This window comes from Pan troglodytes, chromosome 1 (assembly GCF_028858775.2).
Source record: "Pan troglodytes isolate AG18354 chromosome 1, NHGRI_mPanTro3-v2.0_pri, whole genome shotgun sequence".
NCBI lineage: Eukaryota > Metazoa > Chordata > Mammalia > Primates > Hominidae > Pan > Pan troglodytes.
The window spans coordinates 218,420,815-218,442,851 of NC_072398.2; the positions used below are offsets into that span (position 1 = coordinate 218,420,815).

General features: G+C 47.3%; 2 protein-coding genes, 1 non-coding gene and 1 pseudogene across 4 annotated transcripts; all 4 read left to right on the top strand.

Moving 5' to 3' along the window:
* Positions 1-508: 508 nt before the first annotated feature.
* On the top strand, positions 509-6,047 carry LOC469825 (PRAME family member). Of its 2 annotated transcripts, XM_024353700.2 has the most exons (4): positions 509-2,059; positions 3,040-3,351; positions 3,734-4,309; positions 5,153-6,047. In XM_024353700.2, the coding sequence occupies exons 2-4, from the start codon at positions 3,065-3,067 to the stop codon at positions 5,712-5,714; spliced, it is 1,425 nt and encodes a 474-aa protein (XP_024209468.2). In that variant the 5' UTR covers positions 509-2,059; positions 3,040-3,064; the 3' UTR covers positions 5,715-6,047. The 2 variants fall into 2 exon arrangements, with proteins under 2 accessions (XP_024209468.2, XP_063661075.1); XM_063805005.1 differs by lacking the exon at positions 509-2,059 and having other exon boundaries at positions 2,984-3,351.
* Positions 6,048-7,838: 1,791 nt separating this feature from the next.
* On the top strand, positions 7,839-7,945 carry LOC129138499 (U6 spliceosomal RNA). Its single transcript, XR_008541811.1, has one exon. It is a non-coding gene; the product is annotated as a U6 spliceosomal RNA (small nuclear RNA).
* A 2,551-nt stretch (positions 7,946-10,496) lies between these two features.
* On the top strand, positions 10,497-12,030 carry LOC134809805 (PRAME family member 2-like; annotated as a pseudogene).
* Positions 12,031-12,187: 157 nt separating this feature from the next.
* Positions 12,188-14,029, top strand: LOC129143340 (PRAME family member 1-like). The gene is made up of 2 exons (XM_054679398.1): positions 12,188-12,503; positions 12,980-14,029. The coding sequence occupies exons 1-2, from the start codon at positions 12,373-12,375 to the stop codon at positions 13,536-13,538; spliced, it is 690 nt and encodes a 229-aa protein (XP_054535373.1). The 5' UTR covers positions 12,188-12,372; the 3' UTR covers positions 13,539-14,029.
* Positions 14,030-22,037: the final 8,008 nt, after the last annotated feature.

A 22,037-nucleotide genomic window follows, 5' to 3' on the forward strand; every position in this document is an offset into this window, starting at 1 on the left:
GACATGGTAGAAATGCCCCCATGTGCGGGATTCTCAATGGGGTCCTGGGGATGGTGCTGGACCTTCTGAATTGGGCAGGAAGGGAAAGTCTGTCAATCAGTTCTTTTCAACATTTAGATTATTGAACTCCTTAGGGGATCCTCTGAGCCCCTCACCTGAGGGGTCTGTCCATCATTTGCTGCCTGAACACGGGCAGGTTCCTCTCCCTAGCCAAGTCTCAGGGTCACCACTTTAAAAATGGGGAATATAGCAACATGCCTTAGATTCCTCGTGAGGGAGAGCTGAGATCTTGGATGAATGGTACCAGTCCCTGCTGTGCCTTGTGCATGCTCAATCAACAGAGACACTCAGGATGACCTTTGGTGCTGAGCTCACCCTCAGCCTCAGGCTCACAAAGTGAGGGCAGGTGAAGTAGAAGCCGCACTGAGCACGTTTCAGTTTAACTCGATTGCACACATAGCAGGGCATTGATAGTGAGGTTAGAAATGTGGAGAAAGAACATTTACAGAAATATTCCATGATGGAGAACATCCTTCAAAGTACTGCAGTTTTGGAAGCCAGTGGCATCTCCGAGCTGTTTGGGTTTCATATGGAATGGGAGAGAAAGGCCTGGAGGACTTTCTGGAGGCGGGGGACGTTCTTGCTACTTTGTGCCCTAAAATAGCAGAAGAATGACTGTGTGATCCTGCTTAGGATGGGAGCCATCCCTGAACTTAGCAGATCTTTTAACATGAAATAGAGCTTCCAGGTTTTGTTGGGGAAATGTATTGTACATTTGCACACAATACAACCAGATGTGTGCACCGTTCTTAAAGACAGGAAGGCTGAGTTTCTCTCTCTTCCTTCCTTCCTTCCTTCCTTCCTTCCTTCCTTCCTTTCTTTCTTTTCTTTTCTTTTCTTTCTTTCTTTCTTTCTTTCTTTCTTTCTTTCTTTCTTTCTTTCTTTCTTTCCTTCCCTCCCTCCCTCCCTCCCTCCCTCCCTTCCTTCCTCCCTCCCTCACTTCCTTCCTTCCTTCCTTCCTCCCTTCCTTCCTTCCTTCCTTCCTCTGGCATCTGCCCCAGCTCACATTCTCAGATTCCATCTTCCCAGGCTGATTTTCTGAGGCGAGCCCATCATTTTTGGGAGTAAACACGCTTTCCCTTGTAGTAGAGGCCAAGACTGTATCTGCCTCCTCTGCCCTCAAAGACAATGTCGTGTTTGAAGAGTCTGCACTGTCTCTTTTGTAATTATTCCCTTTTTAATTTTTAAACTCAATCTAGACAGAGTCTTTCAATCCTTCTGTGGAGATGCCCACAAAATACCCACCATGTTTTATGCTGCCTTGGTTCCTTTCCAGGATTCTATTAGAACACCCGGTCCCATCCTGCCCAGCCCCCACCTCACTTTGTCATTCTGTCCTGATTTCCTGCAGTGAAGCCTTGACCTTAGTCTTGTGATCAATCACACCCTCCGTGGTTCCCTTTTCAACATGAACCCACATATGACCTGCCCTGTTATAAAACATAAAACCCAGGTGACCATTGGATAAAGGAGCTTTTTAATCCATTTTCTTAGGGTGGACATCACTGTCTTTTTAAAGCTGTTTTAACTGTCTTAACGAAATGTGTTGATAATTTCGATGTGGCCACAGATTTTTCCATAAAGATATCATCAGGTTTTGTTTTTTCTTTCTAATGCCAGGAACAGATTAAACCTTCCATGTCACTATGAAGGTCACATATTAGTCAAACTTCATCAGTGTTTGGGGAATAAATGAATTAATGAGTTTTGGACTTTCACCCTGTAATTTATTCTTTCACTTTCATAAATGCACATCTAATTTAATCAATGAATCAGAAGAAAGTGTAAAACTCAATCAGGATTAACTAGGTGGAACTTCGGAATCTAATCAGGCATCACTTTCTGATTGGAAGCTGGTGATTGAGAAGGGGAGGGTGTGGTTAGAAACATCAATAAAAGCTCCTGAGTTTGCACAGGAGAGACCCAAAGCCCTGGTGCCTGGAACTACTGCTTGATTCTCTGAGAGATCCCAGCACCCTGCAAACTGAGTCCAGATCTGGTAAGTCACCACCTCCTTAGGAACATGCCCATCTGATCTGCAGCCAGCCAGTCAGGGATGGTGACACGCAGCCCAAAGTGGCACAGAGAATTTCCTGTCTGTTTTTTCAATTAAACAGATGTAGGTTTTGATTTTTCCTCTAAATATAGTTTTGACTTCATCCCTCAAATTTTGATTTCTGCTTCATTTTTCTCATTTCAAAATTCTTATTGAAGCAGTTTTTTAAAAAAGATATTAACAATTTACAGTTGGATGAATTTTTATGTCTTGACATGTGAAGTTACTGGTTTCTGTGCCCTTCAGCTAGAGTTCACACACTTGGTGATATTGTGATTTTCTCGAGTCTTGTTCTGAACATGGGATTTATCTCTGCCCTTAGACTCTGTCCCTAAGTGGGTGATTGTGAGTATGTGGAAGGGATGTGTATTGGATCCTTCATCTGAGACTTAGTGTTTCCATCCGCACCTTCCAAGTGCTCTAGAATACTGCCACACTGCTTTTATAGTTTCTCTTATAATTTTTCAAAATAAAAACAAATGGCATTGATTTTAGGGAGTCACTTTAGTCTTCCCCAAGCATGCTAATTGTGTAAACTGAGAATGCAGGCTGTGTGGGGCCACAGGACAGTCATTCTCATTGTTTTTGGGTGGTAAGTAGCAAAAAAATTTCCCTCAAAAAGGTGGAGCTTAGCTTTCAGGATCCTGAGTGACAGATCCCAGTAATCCTGAGTTTCAGTGGAGCAATGCATAGAAATTAATGGGCCACTGGCCACCTGGTCCCCTCCTTGGTGTTTGGAAGACATTCTTTGTGGTAGTCGCAGGGGCACAGGTACAGATTTGTGGCCACCAAGTGCAGAATGGAATTGGGGGGAATTGAGGGCTTTTCCACCTCCACCAGAGCAATGAGATTAGCAATAGGAGAAGATGAGGTGATCGTATTTGGCCTTAGAGTGATGCCTTTTCTCTGGATTTGTCCTCTAGAGTTTTCCCTTGCAGATTCATCAAGATGAGCATCAGGGCCCCACCCAGACTCCTGGAGCTGGCAAGGCAGAGGCTGCTGAGGGACCAGGCCTTGGCCATCTCCACCGTGGAGGAGCTGCCCAGGGAGCTCTTCCCCACACTGTTCATGGAAGCCTTCAGCAGGAGACGCTGTGAAACCCTGAAAACGATGGTGCAGGCCTGGCCTTTCACCTGCCTCCCTCTAGGGTCCCTGATGAAGTCGCCTCATCTGGAGTCGTTAAAATCTGTGCTGGAAGGGGTTGATGTGCTGCTGACCCAAGAGGTTCGCCCCAGGTGAGGTGACCCAGGTGTCCAGGTGGGGAGGGCCCTTTTGTCCAGGGTAGGGACAGCTGTTTCAGGAGGAGGAGGGGCACAATGGAGGCCCAGAGGCTTCTGATGGTGCCAGTGAGGAAGCTCAGGAAGGCCTTGGCCATTGCCCAGCCCCTCTGGGAAAGGACTGCTCACCATGCAGGGTCCACTGAGGAAACAGAAACTTCTCTTCTAGTGGCTCTGAAAGCTACAGGCAATGGGGATGAGGCAAAATCCGGAGGGCAAAGGGGTTGGACAAAATCAGAGAAGGAAAAGTGGCAGAGAGGAGAACAGCTGATGTCTGGGATGTAAATAAAAGCTCAGGTCCTTGCCTTAGTTTGGAGCCTCTCTTCTCCTTTACCCACAGGCAGTCAAAACTTCAAGTGCTGGACTTGAGGAATGTGGATGAGAACTTCTGCGACATATTGTCTGGAGCTGCTGCATCCTTCCCGGAGGCTCCGAGTCAGAAGCAAACAGCAGATAACTGTCCAGGGACAGGCGGGCAGCAGCCATTCATGGTGTTCATAGACCTTTGTCTCAAGAACAGGACACTGGATGAATGCCTCACCCACCTCTTAGAGTGGGGCAAGCAGAGAAAAGGCTTACTGCATGTGTGTTGCAAGGAGCTGCAGGTTTTTGGAATGCCCATCCACAGTATCATAGAGGTCCTGAACATGGTGGAGCTTGACTGTATCCAGGAGGTGGAAGTGTGCTGCCCCTGGGAGCTGTCCATTCTTGTCAAGTTTGCCCCTTACCTGGGCCAGATGAGGAATCTCCGCAAACTTGTTCTCTTCAACATCCATGCATCTGCCCGCATTCCCCCAGACAACAAGGGGCAGTTCATTGCCCGATTCACCTCTCAGTTCCACAAGCTGGACTATTTCCAGAATCTGTTTATGCACTCTGTCTCTTTCCTCGAAGGCCATCTGGACCAGCTGCTCAGGTGAGGAAGGATGGTGAGCTTTCTCTTCAGACCACAGCAGAGCCTTTCTTTGTTACAGTAAACACCAGTGGGTATGCACTGTGAGCCTGTGAGGAAGTAAGAGTGAGGGGACACTAGAATATCCATGCATTATCCTGTTGGTGGCTCTGTCCTGATATGGGTATCACACAACCATCCCAATAAAGTCAGAGGGATCTCCTGGGCTAGATGCTATAGAGAAGGTGCCAAGCTAGGAAGCTAGCTACTACAGGGTTTAGATCTGATGAGAGTGCATTTGTGAATTCCTCCTGAGGATGTGTGTCTAAGTTAAGATGATGGGAAATAGGGAGGTGAAGAGGGCACTAAAGAAGAGAATGCCCATCACACTCCTATATTTTAAAATATGAGGTCTATCCTCACCTGCCTAGTGAACAGGCAAAATCCTGTGTTTCCCTGTCAGCACCCTGTTTTGAGCTCCAGGTCGGTAATTAATGTATTGAAATACATGATGATAGAATAGAGGGCGAGGGAGCAGGAGTGAAGAATGGTAAAAGTGATAGATAGTTTGCTGATGGTACAGGCATGTCAGGGTCCCCCGCAACCTGGTCACCCCAGCTGATGTTGCAGGATCCTGCCTGGGTTTGTCATTTATGCCTGTGTCTCCATCGGGCTCCTGTGGCCCAGAGATGTGGTTTTCTACCTGACAGATTGGGACTGCACTGAAGGAACAGAGTCTCCATTCCCAAACCCCAGGTGCTGACTATCCTCAGATGAGCAGAGCAGCCCTGGGTTATGGAGAGCGTCATCTCTCACCCTGAAGTCATCCCCACCTCTCTCCTCTAACTCCTTCTTGTTCTCTCCCAGGTGTCTCCAGGCCCCCTTGGAGATGGTCGTTATGACCGACTGCCTGCTGTCAGAGTCAGACTTGAAGCATCTCTCTTGGTGCCCGAGCATCCGTCAATTAAAGGAGCTGGACCTGAGGGGTGTCACACTGACCCATTTCAGCCCTGAGCCCCTCACAGGTCTGCTGGAGCAAGTTGTGGCCACCCTGCAGACCCTGGACTTAGAGGACTGTGGTATCGTGGATTCCCAACTCAGCGCCATCCTGCCTGTCCTGAGCCGCTGCTCCCAGCTCAGCACCTTCAGCTTCTGTGGGAACCTCATCTCCATGGCTGCCCTTGAGAACCTGCTGCGCCACACCATCGGGCTGAGCAAGCTAAGCCTGGAGCTGTATCCTGCCCCTCTGGAGAGTTATAACACCCAGGGTGCTCTCTGCTGGGGGAGATTTGCTGAACTTGGGGCTGAGCTGATGAAGACACTGAGGGACTTAAGGCAGCCCAAGATCATTGTGTTCTGCACCGTCCCCTGCCCTCGCTGTGGCATCAGGGCCTCCTATGACCTGGAGCCCAGTCACTGCCTCTGTTGAATGCCTGCCATCAGGGTGGATATATTTCAAGCTTTCTTCTGGTCATTTTGCAGCTGAAACCTAGGCCATGAGTGCACGTTAAAGGGAGCACAGACCCATCGTTTCAAATGCCTCCTCAGTGTGAATGGGAAAGGAATGAGGATGCAGGAGGGGCAGGACTGGGGGAAAAGTTGACTTGGAGTGGATGGGCTCTTTAGAGACCTGTGTCCCAGAGAATCAGAAATGGCAATCTGAATTGCTAGAGTGAGAATCGGGGAGGAGAGACACATGAGAGGGTTACCCCTGCACAGATGGTTGTAAAGTAACAGTCAGAAATAAAGGGAAACTGAGTGGAAACTCTCTGGTGTCCTCCATAATTGCTTAACATGGCTTAACAATTAAACAATTTAAACCTAAAAAAGTCCAGTTACTGATCGAGCTAATAAGGCACTGATTTGTCTGTGACTGATGAGGTTCAGCTCCTGGAAATCAAGCCATCAAAATGGAATTTGATCATTTGGATCAATTCCCTCCTTTTCTTTTCTTCTCTCTGTGCATCTGTTACCTTCTTGCTATTCTCTGTGCCTATTTAATGGGTTAATACACATGAGAGACGCACACAGGGCCTGAAGCATTCTAAGTGTAAAGTGAGTGTCAGCCCCTGAAGTTAAGCCCCTTCAGGTGCCCTCATTCTGTCCCAATGCCAAGACCCTGTTCACTCTCAATGGGTGGATTCAGAGCTCTCAGTTCCTGACCGTTACCTGTGCTGGGAAAGGACTTCACTGCCCAAGGCGTGGCCCTGCCCTGGAAGGAGAGCTCCACACTGTATGAGCAGGAGCCTCAGGGCATCACTAACCCATGCCTGTCATGGTGGGTAGCGGCCCTTGCTGAATTAAAGTAGTTGTGGCCAATAAAGACATCCAAATTCCCTTTTAGCAAAATGCTGACATTACGTAGGCATATAATACCTATAACATCAATGAAAGACCTTTTCTTAACTCCTCCTTTTTCTCCCTGTGAAGGAAGACTAGTGCATGGTAGTAGGAATCACACATCCTTAGAGGGTGGATAATGATCAAGTGCCTGTGGGTAATTAATGACCACACCTGTGCTGAGGGACCCTACACAAAGGGCACCTAAGTGTAGAACCCTGTCGAGGACTCAGGGGCTGGTGCTGTTGGGCACGAAACAGCCAAGAGGCTCAGTTTCCCTGTAAAATGAAGATGATGATGCCACCACCCTATGAGACTATCGTAGGACCCAATGAGACGGTGCACGGCCAGGACTTGGAATGGGGCCTGGCATAAAGTAAGAGCTCAATACATGCATCTTGTTCTTTTTTTTCCCGTCCTAATAGAAGTCCCAGCATTCTTCACACTTCAATCTCACCTTCTATTCCTGATAACAGGGAGGCAGCAGAAACCCAGGGCAGGCAATGGGACTCAACTTCTACATGCCACCACCACTTAATCATGATTCCCCCAAACAGCAGAGCCTCAGCAGCCAGCAGAGGGTGCGATGGGTGAGGCAGGACTGAGTTCATCTCTAGTGATCATGAGATAAAAATTTCCAACCCATAAGACTCATGTGCCATCTGCTGGTTGCTCAGACCATCTGGTGTAATTTATTGATGCAAACAGGGTGATATTGAGTGGTATCTCCAAAAATCTGCTGTTATGTAAAAGTTTATAGAGAATAAATATTGTGATTTATATATAACACATTTATACATATTGAATATATATATTGAAATTTTAACTTATAATTGCAATTTGGTATTTTAAAGTATGTAGTGCAATATTTTAAAAATGTCTGTGGGCCAGGCACAGTGGCTCACGCCTGCAATCCCAGCACTTTGGGAGGCCAAGATGGGTGGATCACGAGGTCAGGAGATCGAGACCATACTGGCTAACACAACGAAACCCCGTAGCTACTAAAAATGCAATAAATTGGCCGGGTGTGGTGGTGGGCACCTGTAGTCCCAGCTACTCAGGAGGCTGAGGTAGGAGAATGGCGTGAACCCAGGAGGCAGAGTTTGCAGTTAGCCGAGAGTGTGCCACTGCACTCCAGCTTGGGGGACAGAGTGAGACTCCGTCTCAAAAAAAAAAAAAAAAAAAAAAAGAAAGAAAAAATAAGAAAATGTCTGTGCTGGTCTGGGCAGCACATATACTGAAACTGGAATGATACAGAGAAGATTAGCATGGCCCTTGCACAAGGATGACATATAAATTCGTGACACGTTCCATATTTTTCAGGAAACAACAGATGCTGGAGAGAATGTTCAGAAATTAGGCATGCTTTGACACTGTTGGTGGGAGTGTAAATTAGTTCAACCTTTGTGGAAGACAGTGTGGCAATTCCTCAAGGATCTAGAACTAGAAATATCATTTGACCCAGCAATCCCATTACTGGGTATATACCCAAAGGATTATAAATCATTCTACTATAAACGCACATGTACACATATGTTTACTGTGGCACTGTTCATAATAGCAAAGACTTGGAGCCAAACCAAAAGCTCTTCAGTGATACACTAGATAAAGAAAATATGGCACATATACACCATTCAATACTATGCAGCCATAAAAAAATGATGAGTTCAGGTCATTTTCAGGGACATGGATGAAGCTGGAAATCATCATTCTCAGCAAACTAACACAAGAACAGAAAACCAAATACCACATGTTTTCAGTCATAAGTGGGAGTTGAACAATGAGAACACATGGACACAGGGAGGGGAACATCATACACCAGCGCCTGTCGGGCAGTGGGGGTGTTGGGGAGGGATAGCCTTAGGATAAATACCTAGCGTAGATGACGGCTTGATAGGTGCAGCAAACCACCATGGCATATGTATCGCTATGTATCCCTATGCACATTCTGCACATGTATCCCAGAACTTAAAGTAGATTTAAAAAATGCTTAATGTGGTTTTGAGTCTCAAATAAAATGACACCTTCAAAACTGATTTTGAAGATCAATGAATAAGAAATGCTCTTATTTAAAAATATTTAAATTTATACAATTTTGGAGCTGGAAGGAAGTGCAATATTTTTAGGGAAATATGATTTATTTTCTGAGAGCAGTTATAAGGTCACAGTGAAGTTGAGCAGAAAGTAGAGCATTCCCACATACTTCATGACCCCACTGTAGCACGGACTCCTAAAGGATCAACGTCCTGCCCCAGCGTGGTCCATTTGTTCCAATGCATGAACCACACGAACCATCCTTATCACCCAAAGTTCATAATTAACATTAAGGGTTCACATCTGGTGCTGTATATTCTATGAGCTCTGATGAATTGATGATGACAAGTATTCACCCTTATAGCATCATGCAGAGTAGCTTCAGTGCCCTAAAAATCACCTGTTCTCTTTCTATCCATCCCACTGTACCCTGACTCCTGGCCCCCCCAGGCTTTCTACTGTGTCCATAGATTTGCCTTTTCCGGAATGTCATGTGGCCTTTTCATGTTGGTTTCTTTCACATGGTTATGTGCATTTACTTTTTTTAATGTCTTTTAGGACTTAATAATCTACACTGTCAGGATGTGCTACAGTATATACATCCATTTATCTGCTGAAGAACATGTTGGTCCCTATTAAGTTTTGTCTATTGTGAATGTAGTGGTTAAAAACATCCAGGTTTTAGGTTTTCTCATTTGGGTAAGTGCCAAGGAGCGTGGCTGCTGGGCCATGTGCCTAGGTTGTGTTTGATAATGATTTTTTTCCTGGACAATCTCATGTGGTAGACAGAGATTGCTTCTTCAAGGGGAGGGACTGTGTCTCTGTCACCCTGTGGTCCCACAGCAGAGCATGGAGCCTGGCAGGTGGCTGTAAATGCTTATTGATCACATAGTGCTTAGAAATCACTTTATAGCCACTACAATGCAAATGTCGGGCAGTCAACATGAGCTGCCATCAATAATATAAACACGTTGAATATGGATGAAGTCACCCTCCTTTTGCCGGGGTCACTACCTGTGTGTCACGGCAGTGCCGTCATCACATGGATGAACTTCATCTGTTTTTTATAGATTTCCTCCCATGTAATACAGGACACAGTCTTTAAACAAAGAGTCACCAGGGTTCCTGATGGCCACTGGCCTGAGTCTGTCCCCTTGGAACTAAGGGCCCTCATAACTGCACTTACCTACCACAGGCGTCCCTGTAAGCACCACTAGAGGGCGAGCATCTTCACCAAACCTGATGGACCCAAGAAGTCTGACCTGAATGTCTCCCTGCTAGGCAGGAGTCCTCAGAGGAATCTTCTATCCAATCCAGATGGAGGGAACTGGAAGAGTCTCCTCAAACCCAGGACCAACAAAGAGATTCCCTCCAAGATCCCAATTAGGGAGCCAGGACAGGGACTGAGAGGGAACAGGGAAGGGAAGGCACCATAGGTCCCAAAACCTGGAACTGATGGAGAAGGTCCCCTCCAGAAACTGTTTGGAGAGAACCAGCTGGGAAGAATTAAAGTCTCTGAGATCTTCCACCTAAGAGCTGGACATCTGAATTCAGGAAGACTTACCCGAGGCCTTCCCATGGCGCAATCCAGAAGAGCTCACGGGGCTCTTGCCAGTGCAGGATGCATTGGTTCTGGAGGCATCAGGAAGAGATCGGAGGTCCCCTTTGAATCCCACTTCTAACACCAATGAGGTCCACTAAAAATTATGGGGTCTATAGATTTAGAAAAAAGGAGCGTAATTTCTTCTAAAGGTTTACAACCTGCTCGCTGGGAAATGGGCCTCCAGGCAGGACCTGAGGCAAGCGTTTGGAGGGAGGGAAGGTGACGCAGGAATCTATGCTGAACCTGTTGGCCGCCAAGTGTGCATATTCAGCAGGTTATTGGAGCAGCTATGAAAATTCACAGGGCGGGGGATGCATGCATGTATGGTGAGCAAATATACATGTCACATACGTCCCAGGTTCACCTGGTGGTTGAGGCTTTACATTTAAATGCATTATAATTAGGTTCTCTGCATCCAGAGGTGAAGTTGGGACATGAAGGTCCCCAATTCCTAACTAAAGGGCCTGGGGAGTCACCTTCTACAAATCACAAAGTCCCCTCAGAGGGGGTTTATTTAACCCTATATAAAGTGGCTTGAGGCTGAGCGCAGTGGTTCACGCCTGTAATCCCAGCACTTTGGGAGGCCAAGGCAGGCAGATCGCTTGAGGTCAGGAGTTGGAGACCAGCCTGACCAACTTGGAGAAACACCGTCTCCACTAAAAATACAAAATTACCTGGGCATGGTGGTGCATGTCTGTAATCCCAGCTACTCGGGAGGCTGAAGCAGGAGAATCGCTTGAACGCAGGAGACGGAGGTTGTGGTGAGCTGAGATCACACCATTGCACTGCAACCGGGGCAACAAGAGCAAAACTCCGTCTCAAAATCCATAAATAAATAAATAAATAAATAAATAAATAAATAAATAAAATAAAGCGGTTTGTTTTCCAGCCTGACTCAGGGTAGCCCAGAGTCTTCTGATGGTGCTGGCAAGGAAGCTCAGGGAGGCTTTGGCCATTGTCCAGATCCTCAGAGAAAGGACTGCTCACCATACAGGGTCCACTGTAGGAACAGAAACCTGCTTTTTCCCAGTGGAAGGTAAAGGGACTAGAAGTGGGGAGCAGTCTGAATCAAAAGAGAAACCAGACTGAGAAAAGTCAGAGAGAGAACAGGGAGCAATGAGAATGAAAGCAAAAGTCAGGGATGGCTCCTTCTAAATTCTGAGCTTCTCCCTTACTTTACCTATAGGAGGTGGAAACTTCAAGTGCTGCACTTGCTGGATGTTGATGAGAATGTCTGGGCCAGATGGCCTGGAGGCTAGGCCCTGTCCTCCTCCCCAGAGGCCATGAGTAAGAGGCAGACAGCAGAGGACTATCCAAGGATGGGAGAGCACCAGCCCTTAAAGGTGTTCATAGACGTCTGCCTCAAGGAAACACCCCAAGATGAATGCCTGAGATACCTCTTCCAGTGGGTTTACCAAAGGAGAGTTTTAGTACACCTGTGCTGTAGTAAGTTGGTGAATTATCTAACACCCATTAAATATCTTAGAAAGTCATTGAAAATAGTCCACCTGAATAGTATTCAGGAGCTGGAAATTCACAACATGTCCTGGCTGCATCTGATAAGAAAGCTTCATTGTTACCTGAAGGAGATGAAGAATCTTCACAAACTCATTTTCTCCAGGTGCCATCATTACTCTTCGGACAATGACCTCGAGGAATGGTTACTCACCAAATTCAGCCTGTGTTCCTCAGGCTGGAACACCTCCAATTGCTTAAAGTAAAATTGATCACCTTCTTCAGTGGGCACCTGGAACAGCTGATCAGGTGAGAAAGGATCGTGCACTTTCTCTGCAGACCACAGCACAGCCTTTTTTTGTTACAGCAAACGCTAGAAGGCATAACTTTTGTGTCAGCCAGTGGTGACATCACAGTGAAGGGGACACCAGAATATCAACACATTGTCCCGTTCAGTGCTCCATGTTCTGGAGTGGCTATCACAGGATCTCTGCAATGAGGGCAGCGGGGTTACCTGGGGTAGAGGCTAGAGAGCTACATCATGTACAAGCCAGGTAGTGGGGGTTTCAGCTCTACTGGGGGGTGCATATGTGAATTTCTTGTTACAAAGTGTGTTTCAAGTTGATATGATATAAAAGAGGTAATAGAGGAGGGTATGAAAGGAGGGACAGCGCATCAAACCTGTGCATTTCACAGTAGAAACTCTGTCCTCACCAGCTTAGTGATCACAAATGATCCTGTCTCTGATTCCCTGTTTGTAAAAGGTTGTTTTGAACTCCAGGAAAGGTAATTGACATGGGAAATGCATGCTTCCGGGATGGAGGTGAGGGAGTAGGCGTGAGAGTGGTAAAAAGTGACAGTTGGTTTGCAGATGCAGGCATGTCAGGGAGCCCCTGCTGACATGTAGCTCTAGCTGATGACCCTAGACCTTGCTCAGTTGAGTTCTTCGTGCACATCTCCCACCGGGTACCTGTGGCCCAGAGATGAACTTTTCTGCTAAAAGATGAAGAAAAGAGGCTTTAGTGACGTGATTTTGTGGCCTTGAACCAATCACACAAGCAATGGTGAAAGGATTGAGGCTAAACTAGGACTGCCCCTGAATGATCAGAGTCCTCATCACAGAGCAACTTGCATGTGGACCATCATCACATGATGGGAATAAACTTGTGTTTGGGTGAAGCAGACATTTCCCTTTCAGTTATTCCCCACCACCTTCATCTAACTGGTATCACTGCCCAGAACTAACTTCTTGATCTCCACAGGTGCCTCCAGAACCCCTTGGAGAACTTGGAGTTAACTTGTGGCTACCTATTGGAAGAGGACATGAAGTGTCTCTCCCAGTACCCAAGCCTCGGTTACCTAAAGCATCTGAATCTCAGCTACGTGCTGCTGTTCCGCATCAGTCTTGAACCCCTCGGAGCTCTGCTAGAGAAAATTGCTGCCACTCTCAAGACCCTCATCTTGGAGGGCTGTCAGATCCACTACTGCCAACTCAGCGCCATCCTGCCTGGCCTGAGCCGCTGCTCCCAGCTCACCACCTTCTACTTTGGCAGAAATTGCATGTCTACGGATGCCCTGAAGGACCTGCTGCGCCACACCAGTGGGCTGAGCAAGTTAAGCCTGGAGACGTATCCTGCCCCTGAGGAGAGTTTGAATTCCTTGGTTCGTGTCGATTGGGAGATCTTCACCCCACTTCGGGCTGAGCTGATGTGTACACTGAGGGAAGTCAGGCAGCCCAAGAGGATCTTCACTGGTCCCACTCCCTGCCCTTCCTGTGGCTCATCACCGTCTGAGGAACTGGAGCTCCATCTTTGCTGCTAGGGAAGGCGTGCCTAGTGGGGTTGATAAATCCAAACTTCTCTTCCAGGCACTTGGACACTAAAATCTAGTATGTATGTGCAAGTTATGTTTGTTTTTTCTTATTTCCTTTTTTAATAAATCTAAAATTTTATTAAAGCACATTTGAGACAGGGTTTCGCTGTGTTGCCCCAGCTGGTCTGAAACTGCTGGGCACATGGGATTCTCCTGCCTTGGCCTCCTAAAGTGCCAGGATTACTGGCATGAGTGATTGTGACCAGGCCACATGCAAGTTACAAGAAGCACAGAATTCTTTGCTTCAGGCAGGTGCTCAGTATGAGGGAAAAAAGATAACAGCAGGGGGCAAGACTAGAGGAAAATGTTGAGGTGGAGTCAATGAGACCTTACGGGACCCATGTCCTACAGAGTCAGAAAGAGAAGCTAAAGTCCTACAGTGATGAGAATGTTATCCCTGCAGGGACGGTTACCAAGGAATATCAGAAATAACCTCAATGAAAACTTTCTGGTGTCCTCTGTATTTGATTGACTTATTTTAGTGATTTATACATCAGAAATCTCTAGTTATTGAGTTACTGATGGAAAAGTATCAAAGTACTCTGTTGTCTGTGATTGAGATTCAGCTGCAAAACATCTAATTCCCACCCATTCTTTTTCTTTGCTTTTTTTTTTAAAAAATAATAATAATAAAAGACAACATCTTGCTTTGTCACCCAGGCTGCAGTGCAGTGGTCCCATCTGGGCTCACTGCAATCCTATCCTTCGGGGCTCCAGTGATTCTCATGCCTCAGCCACTCTAGTAGCTGGAATTGCATGCAAGTGCCACCAAGCATGCTACTTTTTGTATTTTTAGTAGAGACGCGGTTTTTCCATGTTGACCAGGCTGGTCTTGAGCTCCTGGCTTCAGTGATCTGCTGACCTTGGCCTCCCAATGTGCTGGGATTACGGGTGTGCCAATGATCTCCACCCATTCTTTACTTCTCTTCAGTCATCTGTATTTTCCTTACATTTTCGCCTGCAAGGAGCAGCTCAGTCAGGCACAAAGGGACGGGCAGAGAGGGGCCCCGAGGAGAAGATGGGCTTGAGGTGGTAGGCAGAGCTGGGATCAAGCTACAGGGGCCTTTGTTGGGAAGCAGAAATGGCACCTAGTTCAATGACCTGGCCAGCTATGGGGCCACTGTGCCCACCCTGCTAACAGTGCCAAGTTCCTGGGTGTCAAAGGGAGGTTCTGTGCTAATCCTCCTGGGGCTGCATTTCCAAGATCTGCCCCCCACAGGGGTGACCACGGAGACTGACGTTCCTAATTGCTGGGTCTGGGGACCACGGTCCACTCCTGGAGGCACCCCACCTTGGCAGGGTTGTGAGCCAGGTCTGTGCCCCATGTTCCTGGGGCAGACAGCTGTGCCACCCACACCCTCTCATGGCTTAATGAGACCCGCTCCCAGGTCTGGAGCCTCTACAAAGCCTCAAACTCACTCCTCACTGCCTGCTGTTAGCCTGCAATATTCTTAACTAGAGTGCAGTTGGGGCTCGTTAAACCAGACCCAGAAGCATTGGGTTTGTTTTTGCAGGGTTGGCCAGAGCTGCTGTGAACCTGCATCGAACCTGTCACCTCTGTGGAGAAACACAGAGAGAGGGCATAACTGAGGCTACGTACACTTTGAACCTGATGGGATCCTGGGACAAGAGGGAGTCCTGGCCCTCCTGAGTTGGCAAGACAGTAGCTCCAAAGGCACAACTGAAGCTGCCCAGGTCGCAGTTCCAACCAAGGTCCCCCAGTGCTCTTGAGGACTCAGGAGGTCTCCCCTTCTCCTGCAGCATGGGGGTGTCTGCTCCCACTGTGTGGTCCGTCCTGGCACCTGCTGTAATTTTGGAGCGGGGTTGGGGTCAAGCATGTATGCTGTGGCAGCCCAGATGAGTGTGTGCATGCTCAGGTTAGTGCTGATGCACCGTCCGCCTGCTGTCTTGAACACTCTGGGCTTTGGGCCCTGATGAGCATGGGAGGGAGGCTGAGAGGGGGCTGAGGACAGATCAGTGCTGGCCTTTGGATGCTCCTTGATGCAAGTGACCTGGGCGCCATGGGTGGTGGTGGGAGGCAGACAGACACCTGGATGGGAAGACGAGGGTACCTGGTGAGGCTCTACCTTGTGACCAAGGAGGGCCTGAAGCCCGTGGGCTGGTCCACCAGTGCTATGGACCAGAGTGGGAATATGTGGTGCCTTTTCTGTGCCTGCTAATGGCTACCTATGACCCAAGCAGCACATACTTCCTTCCCCATGATGCCCCAAAAGCCCCAGACTCAGGGAAAACATCAGGATGAACAGTGGCAGAGTGAAACTACCCATTCTTGGGATGATTTTCCTGCAGAGACAAGCAATCCACTCTGGGGCCTTTTCTCTACTGAGAGCTGTGGAGATGATGAGATGACTTTCCTGGAAAGAGCAGCAGACACCACTGTGTACTCCAGGGACAAACATGGAAGCTGCTTTTGCTGTGCCTGGTTCATTTGCAGCCTTGCAAAAATCTGGCACCTGTGCTGGCACCTGGAGCTGCCTTCCCCACTGCTGCGGGAGCCAGTGACTGTCCAAAGTGGCCAGACCCCCTGCTCACTCACACACCCCTCACTGCTCCAGTCCTGACCCTCCCTTAATAGGCATGTGATCCAGGCCTGAAGCATGAGCCAAGCGTAGTCTACCAGTCTGAGTGGGCAGAACAAACCCAGTGAACCCCATCAAAACTCCGGCAAAGGTGCCCCCAGCCATAGAGGCTTCTGGCCAGAAAAGTCACATCCCAAGGATTTCATAAGAGAAAATTACTTAAACACAAAGAAAGACAATAAGAAAGGAAGGATGGAAGAGAGAAGTCTCTAACCAACCAGAAAACAAGAAATTAAATGGGAGTACTAAGCCTTTATCAATAACAACAATGAAGACAATATATCTCAGTTCTGCAAGTGAAAGGCTTAGGGTCCTTGAATGAGTAAAAGAATAAGACCATACTATATGCTGTTTTCCAGAAACTCACTTCACCTATAAGGACACATGTAGTCTGAAAGTGAAGGGGTAGAAAAAGATATTCCATGCAACACACCTGTATTTCCAGCTAACTGGAAGACTGACATGGGAGGATCATTTCAGCCTGAGAGGCCGAGGCTGCACTGAGCCGAGATTGCACCACTGCACGCCAGCCTTAGAAACAAGAGTAAGGCTCTGTCTTTCAAAAGAAGAAGAAAGAAAAGAAAAACAAAGAAGACGTCTCTTCACATTTTATGCTGCACAGGCATTTTTTTTCTGATCTGCACTGCACTGCCAAGCCAGGTGTATTCTGTTGAGCTCACTTTGCAGCTGTCTTGCTTCTTGTTTATCCTAAGTAGCACCCAGAATAGTAGGTGGCACATTGCAGGCACTCAGTCAAAGGTTTTTTTGTGTGTTTCACATTTTTTTGTCTGTTTGTTTTGTTTGTTTGTTTGTTTTTGAGACAGAGTTTCACTCTTGTTGCCCACCCAGGCTGGAGTGCAATGGCGTGATCTCAGCTCACTGCAACCTCTGCTTCCCAGGTTCAAGCAATTCTCCTGCCACCACACCCGACCAATAGGAAGGGGAGGCACTGGATGTTAATAGTGTCAAATGTGCCAAAATCTTCTCTGTGGTTTTTCCCCAGAGTCTCCCCCTCCAGGGCCACCTGAAAATCCTCAGCCCTGGACAATGCAAGATTTTTTTTGACTGAGGATCACTGTGCTCCTTCTAGATCCACCAGAAAGTGCCAGGCAGTCTGATAGGTCCTGGTTTGACTTACATCTAGCAAGACCTTCACCTGGTTGGCAGGAGTAGATATGGGGTCACTTGGATGACAGGGACTCCAGTCCAGACCCCATTCTACCCCATTCCCTCCTGCAAAGATCAATCCTCACAGTCCTATGAGGCTGTGGCAAGTGCAGAGACACAACTGCACCATATCCAACGTGCCTCCCTTCCCCTGGCCTCACACCAAGTCTCCCTCCCTCTGACGTGTCCCTTGTCTTTGCATCCAGGGTGGATGTTTGCCATTGACTCTCTCTCCCCATGTCTCCCTGCTAGACTGACTCTTTGCCCCTGGGGTGAGATGGGGCAGCCACTGGAACCTCATGTAGACCAGGGTGAAATCAAAGGGCCTTAGAAACTCACAGCTCCACATCCAGGCACAGGTCCTTTGAGGATCTCAGACACAAGTCCACAGCTTATCAGGGACGCGGCTCTGTGAAAGCCAAATAACCCGGCCCCCTACCCTGCTGCCATCTCTCTCCTCTGTACTTACTCTGGCCCACATCAGCTCCTCTGGGCCACTCCCTTTCTGGGCCCTGTTCTTTTCCTTAGTCCCCCTGGCTCCATCCAGCCTGCAGCGAGTTCCCAGACCTCCCCCACCCCAGGCTGCCACAAGCACCTTCTTAGGCATCCACTCTGCTCTCAGAGTGAGCTTCTCCTCAGATCTTTATTGGGGAAAAAAGGAGGGCAGCCCCTGATCTTGGAAAAGACGGTCACAAATGAGACCTGGAATGAGATCCTGTTAAGGACTAAAGAAGTCCAGCAGGGCCTGAACAGTGATTTCTACTGTTAGAAACATGGAGAGGGCAAACACCACAGGCAAAGAAAGCCCTGACTCAGAACCAGACTTACTGCATTCCAGGTGCAGCCTCGTCAGCTCTAAGGCTGGGCAAGGGGATCCTAGAAGGGATGGGCCCCTGCACTGGGACCTGTCCCAGGCTCTGCCAACAGCCTGGCGCTTCTAGGAAAACCAGAGGAGTCAGCTCTTCCTGTGGAAGGCAGACAGACTTCCCCTCCATTGGTCCTGGGTGCCTCTTTAGGTCCAGAAGAGCAGCTGAGGAGCTCCCTGTTTTGTGCCTTGCTATGTGCACCCAAAAAGCTCAGTAGAATTTGGGGAGAATGTATGAGTCACTGCTGATTCCAGGGAGAGTGTCTCTCAGCACTGTTTGTGGCCATAGTCCTCGGTGCAGGAGAGATCGCCTGACATTTCCAGGAAGCAGAGGATTCAGCTTCTCTCACAGCTCAGGCTGGGGGAGGAAAACAGAAGTTCAGAAATATTTCAGAGACCCCCATCAAAAGCCTGGAGAAGCTTTGGAATCCCAGTAGAAATTCTGTGAGTGGAATTGAAGTCAGGCCGTCCCTTCAGATGGGCTCTGAAAGCTACTCTGACCTGGACAGCAGAGGAGCACCTTCAGAAGCACATGCAACCAGAACATGGTAGAAAGACCCCCCAAACTGCAGGATTCTCACTGGGGTCCTGAGGATGGTGCAGGATTCCCCCAAGGGGTTCATTGTTCTCCCAAATTCTTCAGATACACAGCTTGCACCATTCATGCTTCCAGATTGAAAAGTCTCCCTCCTTATGTCTGACCACACTGCTCCTCTTTGGGCTCTGCCCCAGCTCGCACACTCAGATTCACTCTTCCCAAGCTGGTATTCTGAGGGAAGCCCATCACGTTTGTGAGTAATGATGCTTCACCTTCCAGTAGGAACCAAGACTGTATCTGCCCTCTCTGCCCTCAAAGACACTGTGATGTTTTACGAGTCTGCATTATGTCTTTTGTAATTAGGTTTTTTTAATTTTTAAACTCAATCTAGAAGGAAGTCTTTCAATCCTTTTGTCTAGATGCCCACAAAATACCTGCCGTGTTTTATGTTGTCTTGGTTCCCTCCTAGGGTCCCATTAGAACAGTCAGTACTGTCCAGCCCAACCTCCACCTCACTTTGTAATTTAGGCCTGATTTCTTTCAGTGATGCCTTGACCTTAACCTTGAGATAAATTACACCCTCAGTAGTTCCTGTCTTCCACCTGAATGGGCATATGATCTACCATGTTAGGTAGCACAAAACCCAGGTGACCAGTGGATACACTGAGATTTTATTGTGTTTTTAGGGATGACATCACTGTCTTCTTAAAGCTGTTTTAACTCTGAAAAGTTTTGATACTTTTGATGTGACCAAAGGTTCTCCAATAAAGATACCATATATATATATATGTATTTCTAATGTCTGAAACAGATTAAACCCTTCCCTGTATCACTATGAAGGTCACATATTAGTAAAACTTTACCAATATTTATGGAATAAGTGAATAAATGAGTTTTAGTCCTTCACCCTATTATTAATTCTTTCACTTTCATAAATCCATATCTAATTTAATCACTTAATAAGAAGAAAGTTGAAAACTCAACCACCGTTAACTGGGTGGAAGTTCAGGATCCAGTTGGATGTCATTTTTGGATTGGAAGTTGGTAATTGAGAAGGGGGTCGTGGTGAGAAAAGTCAATAAAACTCCTGAAGATGCACAGAAGAGACCCAAAACCCTGGCTCCTGGAGCTACTGCTTGATTCTCAGAGAGGTCCCAGCACCCTGCAAAGTGAGTCCAGATCTGGCAAGTCACCACTTATTAGGGATGTGCCCGTTTGATCTGATGTTCTGTATAGCATGTCACACAAAAGTCTGGAAGACACTAGCACATACACTGTGAAGAGAAGTCTCAAAAAAAGGGAAGGTTATAGAAGACACTTGCTCTGTGTTTTTGGAATGTTTTGCATTGAGAATTCTGTCCAGAGAAGGCAAAAAGAATGAAAAACAAAGGAAGCTCACCCACATGTACCTCTATGTACCTTTTACCATGCTGGACTTTCTTTTGTTTTGTTTTCTTTTCCCTCTCTCTCTTTTTTTTTTTTTTTTTTTTTTGATATGGCATCTCACTCTGTTGCCCAGGCTGGAGTGCAGTGGCACGATCTTTGATCACTATAACCTCCACCTCCTGGGTTCAAGCAATTCTCCTCCCTCGGCCTCCCCAGTAGTTGGGATGATACGTGCCACCACGCCCAGTTAATTTTTGTATTTGTTTTTATTATACTTTAAGTTTTAGGGTACATGTGCACAACGTGCAGGTTAGTTACACATGTATACATGTGCCATGTTGGTGTGCTGCCCCCAGTAACTTGTCATTTAACATTAGGTATCTCACCAAATGCTATCCCTCCCCACTCCCCACACAACAGGCCCCAGGGTGTGATGTTCCTCTTCCTGTGTCCATGTGTTCTCATTGTTCAATTCCCACCCTATCACAAGGACAAAAAAAAAAAAAACACCGCATGTTCTCACTCATAGGTGGGAATTTTTGTGTTTTTAATAGATACAGAGTTTCACCATGTTGCCCAGACTGGTCTCGAACTCCTGACCTGAAGTGATCCATGCGCCTCAGTCTCCCAAAGTGCTGGGATTACAGACGTGAGCCACCACACCGGGCCAATTGCTGGACTGTCATGACACACATGGATATGGTATCACAAAGGCAATTTTTTCCATAATCCAATTTATTTATATTATTGGTAGTGAGCTAATGTTGACGTCCCCAAGTTAGCAATTCAGTGGCTATACCCATGACAAACGTTTCCATGCATCACGTGGTCAACAGCATTTGCTCCTGGGTTCAAGAGATTCTCTTGCCTCAGCCTCCTGACTATCTGGGATTACAGGGGCCCGTCACCACCCCAGGCTAATTTTTTGTATTTTTAGTAGAGACGGGTTTTTACCACATTGGCCAGGCTGGTCTCAAATTCCTGACCTCGTGATCTGCCTGCCTCGGCCTGCCAAAGTGCTGGGATTACAGGCATGAGCCACCACGCCTGGCCATTAACCATTCTTAAAATATCACATTGCATTCTTTAAAAGTTTTATATCTTTCATATACGTAAATTACAACACAAATATTTATACTCAACTAGTATTTACATTATAGTAAATTTTCTTTTCTTGCTCTGTCTCCCAGGCTGGAGTGCACTGGTGCGATCACAGCTCACTGCAATCTTCGCCTCCCGGGTTCAAGCGATTGTCCTGCCTCAGTCTCCTGAATACCTGGGATTACAGGCGAATGCCACCACGCCCAGCAATTTTTTTGTATTTTGAGTAGAGACGGGGTTTCACCATGTTGGCCAGCCTGGTCTCAAAATCCTGACCTGAAGCGATCTGCCCACCTCAGCCTCCCAAAATGCTGGGATTACAGGTGTGAGACACCAAGCCTGGCCATGACAATAGCCTCAGCCTCCCAAAGTGCTGGGATTACAGACATGAGCCACCGCTCCTGGCTCATAATAGTAAATTTTTAAAAATACCATATAATATAATCCTTGCAACATTAAATTACACCATCTGGTCTGATCTACCAGCAGATGGCACCCGAGACCTATGGATTGGACATTTTACTCTTCTTAGGAATGAATCCAGTCCAGAAATGCCCACCCTGCCTCCTGCTGGCTCCTGGGGCTCTGCTGTTTGGGGGAGTCATGATGAAGTTGTGGCAGAGAGTAGAAGATGAGCCCCATTGCATGCCCTGGGTTCTTGTTGCCTCCCTGTTATCAGGAAAAGGAGGTGAGATTGAAAGATGAAAATTACTGGGACTTCTGCTGAGAAGAGAAAAAAGAACAAGATGTATTCATCTAACTGTGTGCCAGTCCCCATGCCAAGCCCTAAA